Source organism: Muscardinus avellanarius (assembly GCF_963383645.1).
Source record: "Muscardinus avellanarius genome assembly, chromosome: 12".
In the NCBI taxonomy this organism is placed as follows: domain Eukaryota; kingdom Metazoa; phylum Chordata; class Mammalia; order Rodentia; family Gliridae; genus Muscardinus; species Muscardinus avellanarius.
Genome location: NC_137798.1, coordinates 9,820,526 through 9,836,687, shown reverse-complemented (window position 1 = coordinate 9,836,687; position 16,162 = coordinate 9,820,526). Strand labels below are relative to the sequence as shown.

Here is a 16,162-nt window from a genome sequence, read left to right as displayed (position 1 = left end):
CCCACCCAATGGCCCAGTGACGATCTAGTTTACTGTTGTTTTTTTTTAACAAATTGACAATATTTAAAAATCTTTTAAATTGGATCAAAATTGGATCCTCTGCTTTTAAAGCTTTATTTTATTTTTATTTTATTTTTGTTTTGTTTTTTGGTGGTACTAGGGTTCCTAGAAGCCCTACTACCTCCGGGATTCACTCCCAGACCTATTTTATACTCTTTTTTTTTTTTTTAATTTGGAAACAGGGTCTCTTAAGCCAGCGCGGCTGACTTTGAACCTGAGCGATCCTCCTGTCTCCTCCTCCCAAGCGCGGGGATTACAAGCGTGCGCCACCACTCCCGGCTTAAAGCTTTATTTTAATATTGATAGACAATAAACTATACATATTTAATATACCATGCAGCACCTATGAAACACCACTTCAGTAAAGATGATGGATAGATCTATTGCCCTTAAAAGTCTTGCAATAATTCTGCATTTTTATTTATTTATTTTTGGTGGTACTGGGGTTCCTGGAAACCCTTCTACCTCTGGGCTACACTCCCAGACCTATTTTATATTTTTATTTGGAAACAGGGTCTCTTAAGCCAGCGAGGCTGGTTTCGAACCTGCGCGATCCTCCTGTCTCCGCCTCCCAGGCGCAGGGGGTTACAAGCGTGCGCCGCCACCCCTGGCAATAATTCTGTATTTTTGAAGGAACCAATCCAGCCATTTATTTCTTTTGTCTAATTTAGATGAAGGAGCCTGGGCCAGGAACTCAGCTGATACAAGTGTGGACTCCAACCTCGCCCTAACTAGCTCCATGAAATTCACTGAGGGTCTTTGTGTTTCCAGCCCCCAGTTTTCTTATCTGATAAAAAAATGAGGGTTTGGGCAAGATGGTCCCTGAGGCCCCTTACAGCTCTAAAGCTCAATAAAGCTAAGAGGACAGGCGTATTTAGGGTATTGGTTTGTGTTCAACCGGCTTTATGTAAAAATGTAGCTGTCCCTCGAGACCGGGCGTCAGCTGCTTCTCCCTCTCTGCTCTGCCTGATTGCTTGTCACGAAATCATCTCATTTTTTTTCCCCTGTCACCCCGACTCAAGGTCATTCCTGTCATTGTTTCCATGGTGGTCTTACTAAGAAGCTTCAGGAACTGCTGTCCTTAAGAATCGGGCAGCCAAGCCGGGCGCGGTGGGCACGCTTGTAATCCCGGCATTCGGGAGGCTGAGACCTGAGGAGCGTGGTTTGCGGACAGCCTCAGCTATCTAGTGAGGCCCTCCGCAACTAGTGAGACCCTGTTTCAAAATAAAGAATAAAAATAAAAAATTAGGGCTGGGGGTGTAGCTCGGAGGTCAGATGCCCCTGGGTTCCATCCCCAGACCCGCAAAAAAAAAAAAAAAAAAGAATTTAGGGCAGCCAGTTGCTGTGGTGCACACCTGTGATCCTCTGGACTTTGGAGGCTGAAATAGGAGGATCACGGGCCCGCCATGTTTCAAAAAAGAAAAAATTAAAGAAAAAATTAAAGACCCTTTAATTTTAAAATTAAAATTAAAAAAAAAAATAAATAAGCCAGGCGTGGTGGTGCACACTTGTAATCCCAGCATTCAGGTGGATCGCGGACAGCCTCAACTACTACTTAGTAAGCCCCTTTGCAACTCAGTGAGACTCTGTTTCAAACTAAAGAATAAAAAATAGGGCTGGGGTGTAGCTCAGCGGTAGAATGCCCCTGGGTTCCATCCCCAGTACAGAAAAAAAAAAAAAAAAAAAAAAAAAAAATATATATATATATATATATATATATATATATATATATATATATAGGCTGGGGATAGAATGCCCCAGAATCAACCCCTAGTACAGAGGAAGAAGGAGGAGGAGGAGGAGGAGGAGGAGGAATGGAGGAGAAGGAGAGGAGGAGGAGGAGAGAGGGAGAGAGAGAGAGAGAGAGAGAGAGAGAGAGAGAGAGAGAGAATAACTATGGATATTTAGGGCAAATGTTTAGGTAGTGCTGGGAAATTTGGCAATCCCTTAACCAAAGAGGGATGACAGAGAGGATGCTGAGTCTTTTCAAGGCAGCCTGAGCTTTTGCGGGGCCCCAAGACAAGCTGTGTTGGGTGCATTTCAGGACTGGGGGAAGGGCTGCAGATTGGAGTTCCATTAAAATTCTGATCCCAACGTCGCCCAAGTTCTTGTCAAGTCAGGAGCCAGCATTTCCATGTGTGGTTCTGGTAAATTTGCTGGGATGACATACACAGCTAGCTCAAAAACTCTGGCTCTGCCAAAATTTGCCTGAAATATCAGTATGCTCCCCAGCTGTCTCGCCAGGGCTGGCACGCTACCATCTTTGGCCAGTGTTGTCCGAGGTGCCAGATCTACCACTGCCAGTGCGCTGGTGGGAGGGGAACTTTGGAAGAACCTGGGGAAAGGGGTGAAAATAGAACCGATTCCCAATGAGAAGACAGGCACAGCGTAACGATGGCTCCCAATTGCTTTTGTTTTGCAGGTAGCCAAGTGGGATTTCTTCGTCTTGGCCCAACATGAGGTTCTTCCTGCTCGGTGGCTACATGCTGCTCCTGATGGCTCCCCAGCTGCAGGCAGTGAGCTTTCCTGAAGATGACGAGCCCCTTAATACTGTTGACTATCATTGTAAGTCATCCCTTCTTTTCTAGGAAGGAGGTTTTTTTTTTCATTTTCCAATCATTTTTGTTGTCGTTGTTGTTTTCAGAGGTATGTTGATGCCTTTGTTTTACATATCGGTTTATCTGTAATCATTTCCTAGCGTAGGGAGGAAATGGGACCGTTTGGGGGTGCTTGGCTGCAACAATCCATGTATATAGGTTATATGTTTTCAGTAAAAAGCACAAAAACCATTTGCTGACATTTACCATCTTTTATGCATTTATATGCAAGACCTTAAGAGGGGAATTTAGTTAAAGCCCTTCTACAACTAGTATATACAGCTAATCAATGCTGTATATTGATTCTTCAGCTCCATAATCCTGACTGATGGTTTAGCCCATTTTTACTTGCAGATTCAAAGCAATATCCGGTTTTTAGAGGACGCCCTTCAGGCAATGAATCTCAGCACAGGCTGGACTTTCAGCTGATGTTGAAAATTCGAAACACACTTTATATTGCTGGCAGGTAATTTTCCTCTCATTGGTTTATTAGATTAAAATTCTTTTCTCTTGTGGTGCTTGCATTAATGTGTCGAGTTCATGAAAAACTAATATGTGATTGTGATCAAGAATTGCAAGCAGCCAAAAATATATTCACCAAAAAGAGTCAGTCTTGTGTACCAAGAACAAAATACAGAGCTAAAGCCCTCAGCAGTGCTGTTTTAATACTGCCATCGAGAAATCGTACACCATCCTTTTTTTTCCTAAAGCAGCAGGGAAAAAAATCTTTCTTTATTCTTTTTTAACTCAGAATTATTCGAGCAAATATTAGAAATATGTCTATGCTAATACCAAGTAGCAGTTTGACCCATGCCTGGAGAGAAGAGCTTTCTTTTCTCCTTTACTCCGGTGATATATAAAAGCATCTCACTAATGAAAAAGTACTCTTTGTTGACTTTGTTTGAGACAGAGAAAATCCAGATGATCTCCAAAACACAATAAAGGCAGATCTGTAAAAATAAAATAAGAAGCAGCTTAACATTTTTCTGCATTCACATGATATGACTTATTGCTTTGTTTCCAACAGGGATCAAGTTTATACAGTAAACTTAAATGAAATCCCCAAAACAGAAGTGATACCGAGCAAGGTGAGCAGCTGTAGTTGGCCAATTTATTTGCATTCCCTCAGAACTTGAAGGATGCCCCTTCTCCCCTCCAAAAATGTTCCCAGTTGGAAACTGAACTTTGATTTTGCTTCATTAATACAGAAGCTAACATGGCGGTCGAGACAGCAGGATCGAGAAAACTGTGCCATGAAAGGCAAGCATAAAGTAAGTTTAACAGACAAGTGCCTGCTAGAGTCAGCCTTTGTGTGGCCTAGACGTCACGGCAGCGTGTGGAATGTCTAGCGTTAATATCGTTGCTGTTTTCTTTAGGATGAGTGCCACAACTTTATCAAAGTTTTTGTCCCACGAAATGATGAGATGGTTTTTGTTTGTGGTACCAATGCATTCAACCCGATGTGCAGATACTACAGGGTAAGTAGATTTTATAGGATGCGCTATTTGGGGTTCACTGCTTCCCCTTCACTGGTATGCTATTAAGAGTTGAATCCTTTCTACTTCTAATCCTGTAATTTGTTTTATCTCTAATGCTCTAAAGAATCAAACCAGAATTCTTTAAGTAGCATTTCAACACAGATGAAGCGTATTGCCTTCAGACGGATACATTGACCAGATGTGACCCCAGCTATTTATTTTTCTTTTGTAGCTGAATACCCTGGAGTATGATGGGGAAGAAATCAGTGGCCTAGCAAGATGTCCATTTGATGCCAAACAAACCAACGTTGCTCTCTTTGCTGGTAAGAGCCTTCAGTGTGATGAATAAGACTGATGATTAATGACACTGAAGGTACAAAAAGAATGTAAAGGAATTAAAACGCTGGTAACTTGGATAGACGCCTTAACACGGGCTTTTTAAAGGCTGAAATCTATGAGCCGTTTTTTTAAAAGGTGGAAATTAAAAGCAGGGATATTTCCATGCATAAGTATTCCGACGCGTGGCTCTCTGGTTCACTAAGCCAGTGATCCCAAATAAGTTGCTTAACTTTTGATAGTTAGATCCCTCATCTGTAAAATTAGGGAAGGCCTTGGGCCAACCTGTCAGAGGCTGATTGGGAGCATCCAGGTGCAGGTCTGTCCCGGAGATAACGGCGGCACAGGTGAAAGCGCCAGACTGACACACTGTCGGATAATTACGGTTATTTTACCAGATTATCACTTGGGTTTCAGATGGGAAGCTGTATTCTGCCACGGTGGCTGACTTCTTGGCCAGCGATGCTGTTATTTACCGAAGCATGGGCGATGGCTCTGCCCTTCGCACGATAAAGTATGATTCCAAATGGATAAAAGGTACCTGTGAGGAGCGGTGTCCTGGGGTCACCAAGAAGAGTGGGACGACGGGCCAAGTGGGAGCAGCAGCCAAGATCCTCAGGATGCTGGGTGCCTGGCTATACTGTGGACCTGCTTTGGTTGTAAAAGGGTGTGCTGATGAGGAACGAGACTGGTGGAAACGTAGGCCCACCATTAGTCAAGGTGACATCAAAACAAGAGAAGCGGGGCACTGTGGTGCACACCTGTAATCCCTGAGACAGGAGGATCACAGGTTCAAGGCCAGCCTCAGCAACTTAGCGAGATCCCGTTTCATAATAAAAAATAAACAAAGGCCGGAGGTGTAGCTTGGAGGAAGAATGCCCCTGGGTCAATCCTATTAACACCCCCCCCCAAAAAAAAAGGTAGAGAGATCTTTTTTTTTGTACCTATTTGTCTAAATGCACATAATATTACTTGCTCAGTCCCGTTTACCTTTGTTGGAAAGTTAACAGTGAAAATTGAATATACTCCAGATTTGCAGTTGTTTTTCTCTTTAGATTCTCGAAACCAAGATTTCCTACTCTCAGTAGAAGAGGTTTTCTTCCCTAGTTAAATAGGTTAATGACTAAATCTGCTGAAACAAAGACCTTTGCTGTAGTTCAGTTCCCTGCAGGCCTCTTCACAGTCCATTAGCTCACTTTGAAGACAACCGAGCTCTAAAGCTTGAACACACCCATGTCCGGGCTCCTCAGAATCCTTGACTTGAATGTAACTGTGCAACACCTGTCAGTCGTGCCCAGCCATCGGGGTGTCTGCTAATTAAATTATCCTTTAGGAACCAGCTTGTGTTTTTTTTTTTTTTTTCAATTTTATTTTTTCTTTCAGAGCCGCACTTTCTGCACGCCATAGAATACGGGAACTACGTGTATTTCTTCTTTCGAGAAATCGCTGTGGAGCACAACAACTTAGGCAAGGCAAGTATATGTGCTTTATTTGTACGATGGTCTTGGGCTGTGTGGAGCCAAGACCGCTTTGTTCCGTGCATGGAAGGCCAAGTTCAGAGAGCGGGGTTGTGTATTATGAGGATAATTGCTAGCAAACTCCTGAACCCGTCTGGGAGCAGTGGCCTTGAGCCATGAACAGGTTTTATTTTTGTTCTCTTGTCCTAGAGAGTGTTTTACAGGTACTTTAGAGCTCTTGAATCTCCTTTTATATTTTAGAAATCCACTGAGAGTCTAGTCTTTTTTTTCCAGTGTCAAAAGGCAAGATGGAAGCCAGGCATGGTGGCACATACTTGTAATCCCAGCATTCGGGAGGCTGAGACCAGAGGGTAGCGGTTCAAAAACAGCCTCAGCTACTTAGCGAGGCCCTTTGCAACTCTGTGAGACCCTGTTTCAAAATAAAAAGACTAAAATATAGTTCTGGGGGGGGTATAGCTCGGAGGTACAATGTCCCTGGGTTCCATCCCCAGTACCGCAAAATAAATAAAATAAAATAAAATAAATGCAAGATGGGCAACAGGCGCCCCAGTTCAATTCAGAGTGTTTTACTGAAAGCCCATGGAATCTTAAAGTCTTACATTCTCTTTTCTGCCACATTCAAGACGCACCTTTCACCAACAGTAGGAGAGGCAAAGTTAGACAAGCGTGGGGATGATTCTCATTTAGGGGACAGATAAATGGCTTGTGTCTTGGGGAGCAACTTTGGCAGAATAGGAAGTTGGCTCCTTTTTTTTTTAATCACAGGTAAATCTAGTTTCCATTCTTACCAGACAGAAGAAGCCGAGAGTGAAGGCTGCTAGATTCTTTGATGTCTTCAGCATTTGTCTTCCTTCCCTTAAATAGCAGCATTTTATTCCCCTCGCTGTTCTGTGCATCATTCCGGGGCTTTGCTTCTGTCCCCGAGCAGGCTGTGTATTCCCGCGTGGCCCGGATTTGCAAAAACGACATGGGCGGCTCCCAGCGGGTCCTGGAGAAACACTGGACCTCCTTTCTGAAGGCTCGGCTGAACTGTTCCGTCCCTGGAGATTCCTTTTTCTACTTCGATGTGCTGCAGTCTATTACAGACATAATACAAATCAATGGCGTCCCCACTGTGATCGGGGTGTTCACCACACAGCTCAACAGGTAAGGACGCATCTCTGGCACTCGGAAACCTATCCTGGGCTTGCCTGTTGGAACTGAGCACGGGCTTATTGTCGCCGGCCTCTTCCTCGTGCTTTTCTTCTTTTGGGTTATTTATTTATTATCATTATTATTATTTTTTTTTTTTTTAGCATTCCCGGGTCGGCAGTCTGTGCATTCAGCATGGATGATATTGAAAAAGTATTCAAAGGACGGTTTAAAGAACAGAAAACTCCCGATTCTGTTTGGACGGCAGTCCCCGAAGACAAAGTACCAAAACCGAGGTAAAGGGAAAAGAAGTTGAAAAGGATTTTGTCTTGAACAACACACACACACACACACACACACACACACACATACACACACACACACACACACACACACACACGGATGTTGGAGGCATTCAGCTATCCTCAGAAAGTAGCTGGGCCAACCTCCCACACCAAGAGGGGCCTACAGCATCCATAACAAAGCCAGTAACTATTTCCCTGGACCGGCCACACCCGTGAGTGTGGGGATGGAGAACCCCTCGAATGCGGGGGAAATCGACTGTTTTTTCAGACTCTTCTTACTCGTTACATACAGTTTGCACAAGGCAGGGCGGTGGGTGGGGAGAGGAGGGAAGCCATCAAAGAACACTATTTTCTCACTATTTCTTTTTCTTTCAGACCGGGCTGTTGTGCAAAACATGGCCTTGCTGAAGCTTACAAAACCTCCATTGACTTCCCGGATGAAACCTTGGCCTTCGTCAAATCCCACCCCCTGATGGACTCAGCTGTGCCGCCCATTGCTGAAGAGCCCTGGTTTACGAAGACGCGGGTCAGGTGAGCCTCAGACGCCAGGGCCCCCCACAGATGGCCGCCCTGAGCTGTTTTTCTGGCCCTTGGCAGCCGGATCTGACTTGGCCGCTTTCCCTGACAGGTACAGATTGACGGCCATCTCGGTGGACCGGTCCGCAGGGCCCTACCAGAACTACACGGTCATCTTTGTTGGCTCTGAAGCTGGTGTGGTACTTAAAGTTTTGGCAAAGACCAGTCCTTTCTCTTTGAATGACAGCGTATTACTGGAGGAGATTGAAGCTTACAACCACGCAAAGTAGGTATATTTTTACGAGTACTCTCTTGAGCACTGCTTCAACATTTCGGGCTTATATTTCATCTGGTCATTTCGGCCCTCTAAATTAGTGGTGGTTTGGCATATTAGTGCTGTTGATTGGGGTTTTTTATTTGTTTACTTCTCACTGAAATAATTCTGGGCTTGCAGTTTTCCTTGAATCTACTAAGGCAAAGAGGGGGAACAGTGGATGAGTTTTAAAATAATTCAGTGCTTGTTTTTGTTTTGTTTTGTTTTCTGCAATACTAGGGATGGAACCCAGGGGCATTCTGCCTCCGAGATACACCCCCAGCCCTATTTCGTTCTTTATTTGAAGCAGGACTGTACTAAGTTGCAGAGAGCCTTACAAGTAGCTGAGGCTGGCCTCAAGCCTGAGGCTGAGACTGGAGAATCTCGCTTCGTGGACAGCCTCAGCTACTTAGTGAGGCCCTCTACAACTTAGTGAGACCCTGTTTCAAAATAAAAATACAAAATAAGGCAGGGGTGTAGCTTGGAGATCGAATTCACCTGGGTTCCATCCTGGACCCACAAAAAAATAAAAAAAGAAAGGAAAGAAGGAAGAAAGTAAAGAGAGAAAGAAAGAAAAGAATAAGCTGGACATTGTGGTGCATGCTTGTAATCCCAGCATTTGAGAGGCTAAGACAGGAAGATCGCAGTTCGCAACCAGCCTCAGCTACTTAGTGAGGCCCTTTGCAACTCAGTGAGACCCTGTTTCAAAATAAAAAATAAAAAATAGGGCTGGCGTATAGCTCGGAGGTAGACTGTCCCTGGGTTCCATCCCTAGTACTGCAAAAAATAAAAATTAAAAAAATAAAATAGAGTAAAACAGGGCTTGAAGTGTAGCTCAGGGGTAGAATGTCCCGTGTTCTATCCCCAGTACACACACACACACACACACACACACACACACACACACACACACACAGAGATAAATACATTAAGATGCTATCCTTTTCCCTCCCTAGAGCCCCACATAACCTTCTAAACGCAATTCTCTTTTTACTCTCCTGATGGGAAAGCAATCTTAAAAATCCCTATGTCCAGCTTGGAATTTAACCAGCCACGCAGAGACATTGAAGATGTGTCCCATAGTTATTCTTTCCCAAATTTTGTACTTGCCCGGCTTGTTACCAAGATTCTGTTTGTTACTGAAGATCTGTTACTTAAGATTTTTAAACTCCAGGTTTCTTACTGAAGATCCCCACCCCACCCCCGTTCTCCGTCATTGCAAAACCAAGGCATACCCGTAGCCTTGGTTCGTGCAGCTTCTGTCTCAGTAAATTTATGGCTTCAAAAATGTACCCTGTTAAAACTAGGTGCAGTGCCGAGAATGAAGAAGATAAAAAGGTCATCTCACTGCAGCTGGACAAAGAGCACCATGCCTTGTACGTGGCCTTCTCTAGCTGCGTGGTACGCGTCCCTCTCAGTCGCTGTGAGCGGTACGGATCGTGTAAAAAGTAAGCTCATGGTTTTTTCTTTGTTTCCACTGGGCCTTGCCCTCACAAAACCTTTGATGATGAGAAAATCCAAGTCACGTTCTGTTTGGTTTTACACAGGTCTTGCATCGCATCACGTGACCCATACTGTGGCTGGTTAAGTCACGGAGCTTGTGGGAGAGTGACCCCCGGGATGCTGTAAGTGTGCTTTGTCGTGTTAGCCGTGAGCTGCCTTCTCAAGGGTCTCTAGAGCTAAAAAATAAAATAAAATAAACTCAGCTGAGCGTGGTGGCACACGCTGGTAATCCCAGTATTGGGGAGGCTGAGACGGAAGAATCACGGTTCGCAGACGGCCTCAGCTACTACTTAGGCCCTTTGCAATTCCGTGAGACCCTGTTTCAATATAAGGAATAAAAAAAAAAAAAAAATAGGGTTAGGGGTGTAGTTCGGAGGTAGAATGCCCCTGGCTTCTATCCCCAGTAGCAAAAAATTTTCACTTCAAATTATACTGCAGTCTCTCTCTCTCTCTCTCTCTCTCTCTCTCTCTCTCTCTCTCTCTCTCTCTCTCTCTGTAAGAAAGGGAGGGGAAAGGGGAAATTGTATGCAATTCGAATGCAGAGAAAAAGAGTTCTCTCTTCTCAACCTCAACATTCTTGTTAAAGTGTTCACAGAAATAGCCTAGTGGTTGTAGCAGGTTGTGTTGTGACATGTGACCGTGTTGTCCCTGCCGGTTCTTACTAATTGGTCTGTGTTCTTGGTCCCGCTCTCGTTGGCACTTGTGCCCAATGAAGGCTGTTAACTGAAGACTTGTTTGCTTTCCATAACCACAGCGCTGGAGGATATGAACAAGACACAGAATACGGCAACACGGCCCACCTAGGGGACTGCCATGGTAAGACACAGCCTTCCTCTCTTTCCCTCCCGCTGCTTCATTTTAACCACATTTGCACGTGAACATTATTTTACAATCAGCCTTTTTAATGACTTGGGACACATACCACCTAGCATTTAACTTAAAACTTCTCAAAAATTGAGCCATGTGATCATGGGAATGCATTAGAGAGATTCTTTTTGTTTTTTTGTTTTGTGTTTGTTTTTTTTTTTTTTTCATTCATCCTTTACAATTTTGTAGAAGAATCTAGAGAAAGGTAGTCTAACCAGTAGGTTTAATTTGTCGTCTTTTCTTTTGACTTTTTTTAGTTAATTGGAATTCGTAGATTTTTTGCTTTCTTTTGGTTACTTTTGACTGATTACTTGTTCCTTTAATTCTTTTAGAAATTTTGCCTACTTCAACTACACCAGATTACAAAATATTTGGCGGTCCAACATCTGGTTAGTTTTTTTTAATTTTTTTGAATTAACAACCTTTTCTTTGCATTTTCGTTCAGCATTTACAGCCTCTTCTCCCCCTCCTTTTGCGCAGTGTGGCAGCCCTTCATTTTTTCTGCTTTGACTCATAATCCCACTGACGGTACCAAGAGACTTTTTCTTAACTCAGCACTTCACCCCTGTGTAGCATGTTAACAGTTCATCATTGACCAAGGCACCTCGTTTAAGAAAAACCAGTTGGGTTAACATGAGCTGCATCTGGCTGACGCACGCCCACCCAAGCTTCCTCCCTTCCTCCTCACCCCTCTGCCTTGCAAATGTCTCCTCCGGCCATCTGTAGTTCATGGATGGCAGAATCTCATAATTCCCCTTTCTCTCCTCACCCCCCCTAAGACCCAGTAGACAAATACACATTTTTCGAAAATGTGTATTTCTGTGTCGTCAAGGTCTTTTTTTTTTTTCGAGTGTTTTGCGACAATACCGGGAATCTTTGAATGCCGTGGTCTCAGTCATCTGAGAAAGGCTTTGGCCAAACTAAGCTGGGTTTTGACGTATCGAGATGCCCAGTGGGTTCTCTGTGTCTGTCTGTCTGTCTGTCTGTCTGTCTGTCTGTCTGTCTGTGTTTGGGAGCCTCCATCTGTGACTGCAATACCACTATCAACTGGGGTCTTAGGTTTTAGCCTAAATGTATGGAACCGACTTGGTGGGTATCCATAAAAAACATGCTGTGAGATTAAGTCCCTCTCACTTCTAGCCTTACCTCAGGGATTCACAGCAGCTTTTCTCAGGAGGGAGAGAAGGATGCAGATCTCACGTATCAGACCATCTCTCTTCAGTTTATAAACGCCACTGCTTTTGCACGAGTTGCCATACTCCCTGGGCATTTTGGAGACCACTGGCAAAGTCCTCCTTCAGTCCTCCTTCAGTGCTTGACTGTGGGCAAGAGGTCCTCCGCGCAGTGCGATATCTGCAAACAGACAGGAGGCCCAAGTTAGAGCAAGATGACCCCTTAGGAGAGCTGGTTCATCCGGCCCAAATTCAAGTGTTTACTTGGATTTAACGGTATTTTCTGATGAAATTCTATTGTAGCTTCCCCAGAGAAGGAAATAGAATGTCTTATCGTCTGCAAAAAAATGCTTTTTAAAACACACACGCACACATACACGCGCACGCAAAAAGAAATGATGATGTCTCAAAAGAGAATAGCGGATAGTCTGCGGTGGGATTTGTCTAAAGCAGCATTAGAGTAACCACACGAGCTTCCGTAGGAATGTTTGAACGGCTTGAATTTTGGAATCTGTTTACTTTGTCTTTCCTGTTAATTTGTTTTTATTTGTGCTTTTTCTTCTCTTGCAAGAAAGGGATTGGGTGTAGACTCCTCAGGTGTGTTGTTATAAAATCCTAGAACAAGCTTTCTGATAACTTCCTTGAAAGTTGACTTAAAAATGCAGCAGACCGATTAAATCAACCAAGTCTTCTGACGCCACCCATGTTAATAAACATCTGTTTGCCACCACAGACATGGAGGTATCTTCATCTTCTCTTACCACAGTGGCAAGTATCCCAGAAATCACACCTAGAGTGATTGATACCTGGAAACCCAAACTGACCAGCTCCCGGAAATTTGTAGTCCAAGATGACCCAAACACTTCCGATTTTACTGATCCTTTATCAGGTCTCCCAAAGGGTAAGGCCTCACCAGGGAACTCATCTCTAACTGTGTGGAAACCTGACCACTCGCATCTCCCAGGGCTGCCCGGTCCTCCGGGGTGAACCTAAATGGAGCCGCTGCCTCCGCACCTCACGCCCTCCCCGGCCGCGGTGACGTGGCAAGCACACGGATCTGAGTGCTTGCCTCCAGAGATGAAAGGGGGCGGAAAGCCACTCTCAAGATATGGCTCGCAAAGCAGCCACTCAGACAATCTAATCTGTGTTGATTTCTGTCTGGAGAAGCTGAGAGGCTGCCGAATGTCACAGAATTCCGAGGGCCGCTCTCACGGCATCAGAAAAACAAAGCTCATTAATTGTAAATATCCCGCTCTCCGATTTGCGTGTATGTGTGTCTAGGAGCCTCTCCCAGCCTCTCGTTTAACTTTATATCAAATGCAAGATGGAAAACGACATCGAGGCCACTCGGGGCTTCAGTGCCACAGACAAAAGAGCTCCACAGTGCTTGGCCGCGACTCTCGCTGTCGGCCCGTAATAGAAGCCGAAAGTTATAAAATAGCTGTCTGAGGAGTTAGCTTATTAGAGTCCAAAAAAAGTGTCTATTTCTCGGTGCTTACTAAGCTGTGGTATCAGGTTTCCAACCAGTTTTTTTTTTTTTTTTTTTAGCGGTAATTTGGCATTTATGATTTACCTCTGTTGATTTTGGTTTTATGTATTTTCATTGTCAATATTCCTATGATCATTCTTCTCTCTGCTTTATTTTATAATACCATTTCTTTCTACCACATTTCTTAGTCTTCCTTCCCCAGTAGCACTAGATTCTATAACCCAAGCATCCATTAAAAACAACTAATGTCAAAAGGCCTTAGTATTAACTGAAAGCAATAGAATCTTCCAGATCCCTCTGATCTCCTTATTCTGGGATAGCTGTGTGTATAACGTAACAGACTTGGATACCTCCCAAACTAACATTTCTCTGATTGACTGTTAGATGTCTGTGGTTGCATTAAAATTTTCAACAAACTAATTCACTCTTCTCCTTCTAGGTCTAGTTTAAATATTACTCAAATACTTCCAAATAACTTAATGGTATTACCTAACTAATACACGATATATTTTCTTACACTGGATTTCTTACACAGCAGGTAATTCAAGAATACTCCACCCCCAGAAGGAATAAAAAAAAAATTGAAAATCTCTATTTGTAGCTAACAATAGCTAAGTGTCTGCTCGAAGTTTGTGAACAAATTATGTGTTTTTATTTTAGCTAAGTTAACATAATTGTCGGACCCTGAGTATTTTAGCATGATATATGTTTATGCTAATTCCTACATTTCCCTCATCTCAGCAGCTGCTTTTAATCCCAGTTTAGGACTTAGGAGAAAATCATGAGACAGAATATTCCACGGGATTAAAATCGGCTGTTTAAAAACTCCTTCTAACTCTAAGCTTCTTAGGTAGAAAACTCTTAAAATTTTTAACAACTAGCCGGGCGTGGTGGCGCACGCTTGTGATCCCAGCATTTGGGAGAGGCTGAGACAGGAGGATCCGGGTTTGCAGACAGCCTCAGCTACTCAGTGAGGCCCTTTGCAACTCAGCGCGACCCTGTTTCAAAAAATAAAGAATAAAAATTAGGGTCGAATTAGAGGTAGAATACCCCTGGGTTCCATCCCCAGTACCGGAAAAAAAAAATATTCTAACAAGTACCTAAGAAGGGGCAGGGTTACGGGAGCCAGCAAAGATTATCGATGAGTAGGAAGGTAGAGCTATCCTGGCCTTTGCAGCACTCTCTGAGGAACCAGTGGTGATGGGAGAAACATATATACACTGTGCGTGGAGTACTGGAGTCACTTTACCCTCCACGCTAAACCTATGGAAGGTAGTGCTGGCTCAGAGGGAGCCATATGCTATTTAGCGTGGATCACACAAAGCACCGCACTCAGACTTTTCCCGGTGTCTCCGTTGCAGGCGTGCGGTGGGAGGTGCAGTCCGGAGAGGCCAACCAGATGGTACACATGAATGTCCTTATCACCTGCGTCTTTGCTGCTTTTGTTCTGGGGGCGTTCATCGCGGGCGTGGCAGTCTACTGCTACCGGGACATGTTTGTCAGAAAGAACAGAAAGATTCACAAAGATGCGGAGTCCGCCCAGTCTTGCACGGACTCCAGTGGAAGTTTTGCCAAACTGAACGGTCTCTTTGACAGCCCGGTCAAGGAGTACCAACAGAACATCGACTCTCCTAAACTTTACAGCAACCTGCTGTCGAGTCGGAAAGAGCTGCCGCCCAATGGAGATACGAAATCCATGGTCATGGACCATCGGGGCCAACCTCCGGAGCTGGCCGCCCTCCCCACGCCGGAGTCCACGCCTGTGCTACATCAGAGGACCCTGCAGGCCATGAAGGGCCACCCCGACAAGGCCCACGGCCATGGGGCTTCGAGGAAAGAAACCCCCCAGTTTTTCCCTTCTAGCCCTCCACCCCACTCCCCGTTAAGTCACGGACATATCCCCAGCGCCATTGTTCTTCCCAACGCCACCCATGACTACAACACGTCCTTCTCAAACTCCAATGCCCACAAAGCAGAAAAGAAACTTCAAAGCATTGTTGATCACCCTCTTACCAAGTCATCCAGTAAGCGAGACCACCGGCGTTCTGTGGATTCCAGAAACACCCTCAATGACCTCCTGAAACATCTAAATGACCCGAACAGTAACCCCAAAGCCATCATGGGAGATATCCAAATGGCGCACCAGACTCTAATGCTGGATCCCGTGGGGCCTCTGTCTGAGGTCCCCCCCAAGGTCCCTAACCGGGAGGCGTCGCTCTACTCTCCCCCCTCCACCCTCCCCAGGAATAGCCCGACCAAGCGAGTGGACGTCCCCACCACTCCCGGGGTCCCGATGACTTCTCTAGAAAGACAAAGGGGTTATCACAAAAACTCCTCCCAGAGGCACTCGATATCTGCCATGCCTAAAAACTTAAACTCGCCCGGTGGTGTTTTGTTGTCTAGACAGCCCAGTATGAACCGTGGCGGGTACGTGCCCGCCCCCACGGGGGCGAAGGTAGACTACACTCAGGGGACACCGGTGAGTGTACACCTGCAGCCTTCTCTCTCCAGACAGAGCAGCTACACCAGTAATGGCACCCTTCCCAGGACGGGACTAAAGAGGACACCATCCTTAAAACCCGATGTGCCACCAAAGCCTTCCTTTGTCCCGCAAACCACGTCCGTCAGACCACTGAATAAATACACTTACTAGGCCCCACGTGTGCTCTTCTGGTGGGCTCTACCGTCCCTGTTCCTCAAGGGCGCCCTGAGACAGGAGACTTCTGTGTATTTTAAAGAGAACCAAGTAGCCAAAGAAACTCTCACTTTGGCAACGTCCGAACTCGCCACATGTAGCTACCGCAGCCAGGCTTCTGTGTACTGCCCTGAACAACCAAGGCAGGTGCTGCTTATTCCATTTCTTGGGGTGGAAGTCAATAAAGCTGTGTGTCACGCAGAGGGGCGGGCGCCTCCCCTG

The 16,162-nt window shown here is 45.0% G+C and overlaps 1 protein-coding gene across 7 annotated transcripts; it reads left to right on the top strand.

Moving 5' to 3' along the window:
• Positions 1-2,516: 2,516 nt before the first annotated feature.
• SEMA6D (semaphorin 6D) lies at positions 2,517-15,898 on the top strand (the record flags this gene model as incomplete). Of its 7 annotated transcripts, none has more annotated exons than XM_080707712.1 (18): positions 2,517-2,625; positions 3,012-3,123; positions 3,685-3,745; positions 3,866-3,928; positions 4,034-4,135; positions 4,368-4,458; positions 4,889-5,008; positions 5,855-5,943; positions 6,878-7,095; positions 7,245-7,376; positions 7,761-7,916; positions 8,014-8,187; positions 9,522-9,662; positions 9,762-9,839; positions 10,472-10,533; positions 10,917-10,973; positions 12,490-12,657; positions 14,607-15,898. In XM_080707712.1, the coding sequence occupies 18 exons, from the start codon at positions 2,517-2,519 to the stop codon at positions 15,896-15,898; spliced, it is 3,225 nt and encodes a 1,074-aa protein (XP_080563838.1). The 7 variants fall into 7 exon arrangements, with proteins under 7 accessions (XP_080563838.1, XP_080563837.1, XP_080563840.1 ...); XM_080707711.1 differs by having other exon boundaries at positions 10,433-10,533; XM_080707714.1 differs by lacking the exon at positions 10,917-10,973 and having other exon boundaries at positions 12,490-12,645.
• Between the last annotated feature and the right edge of the window lie 264 nt (positions 15,899-16,162).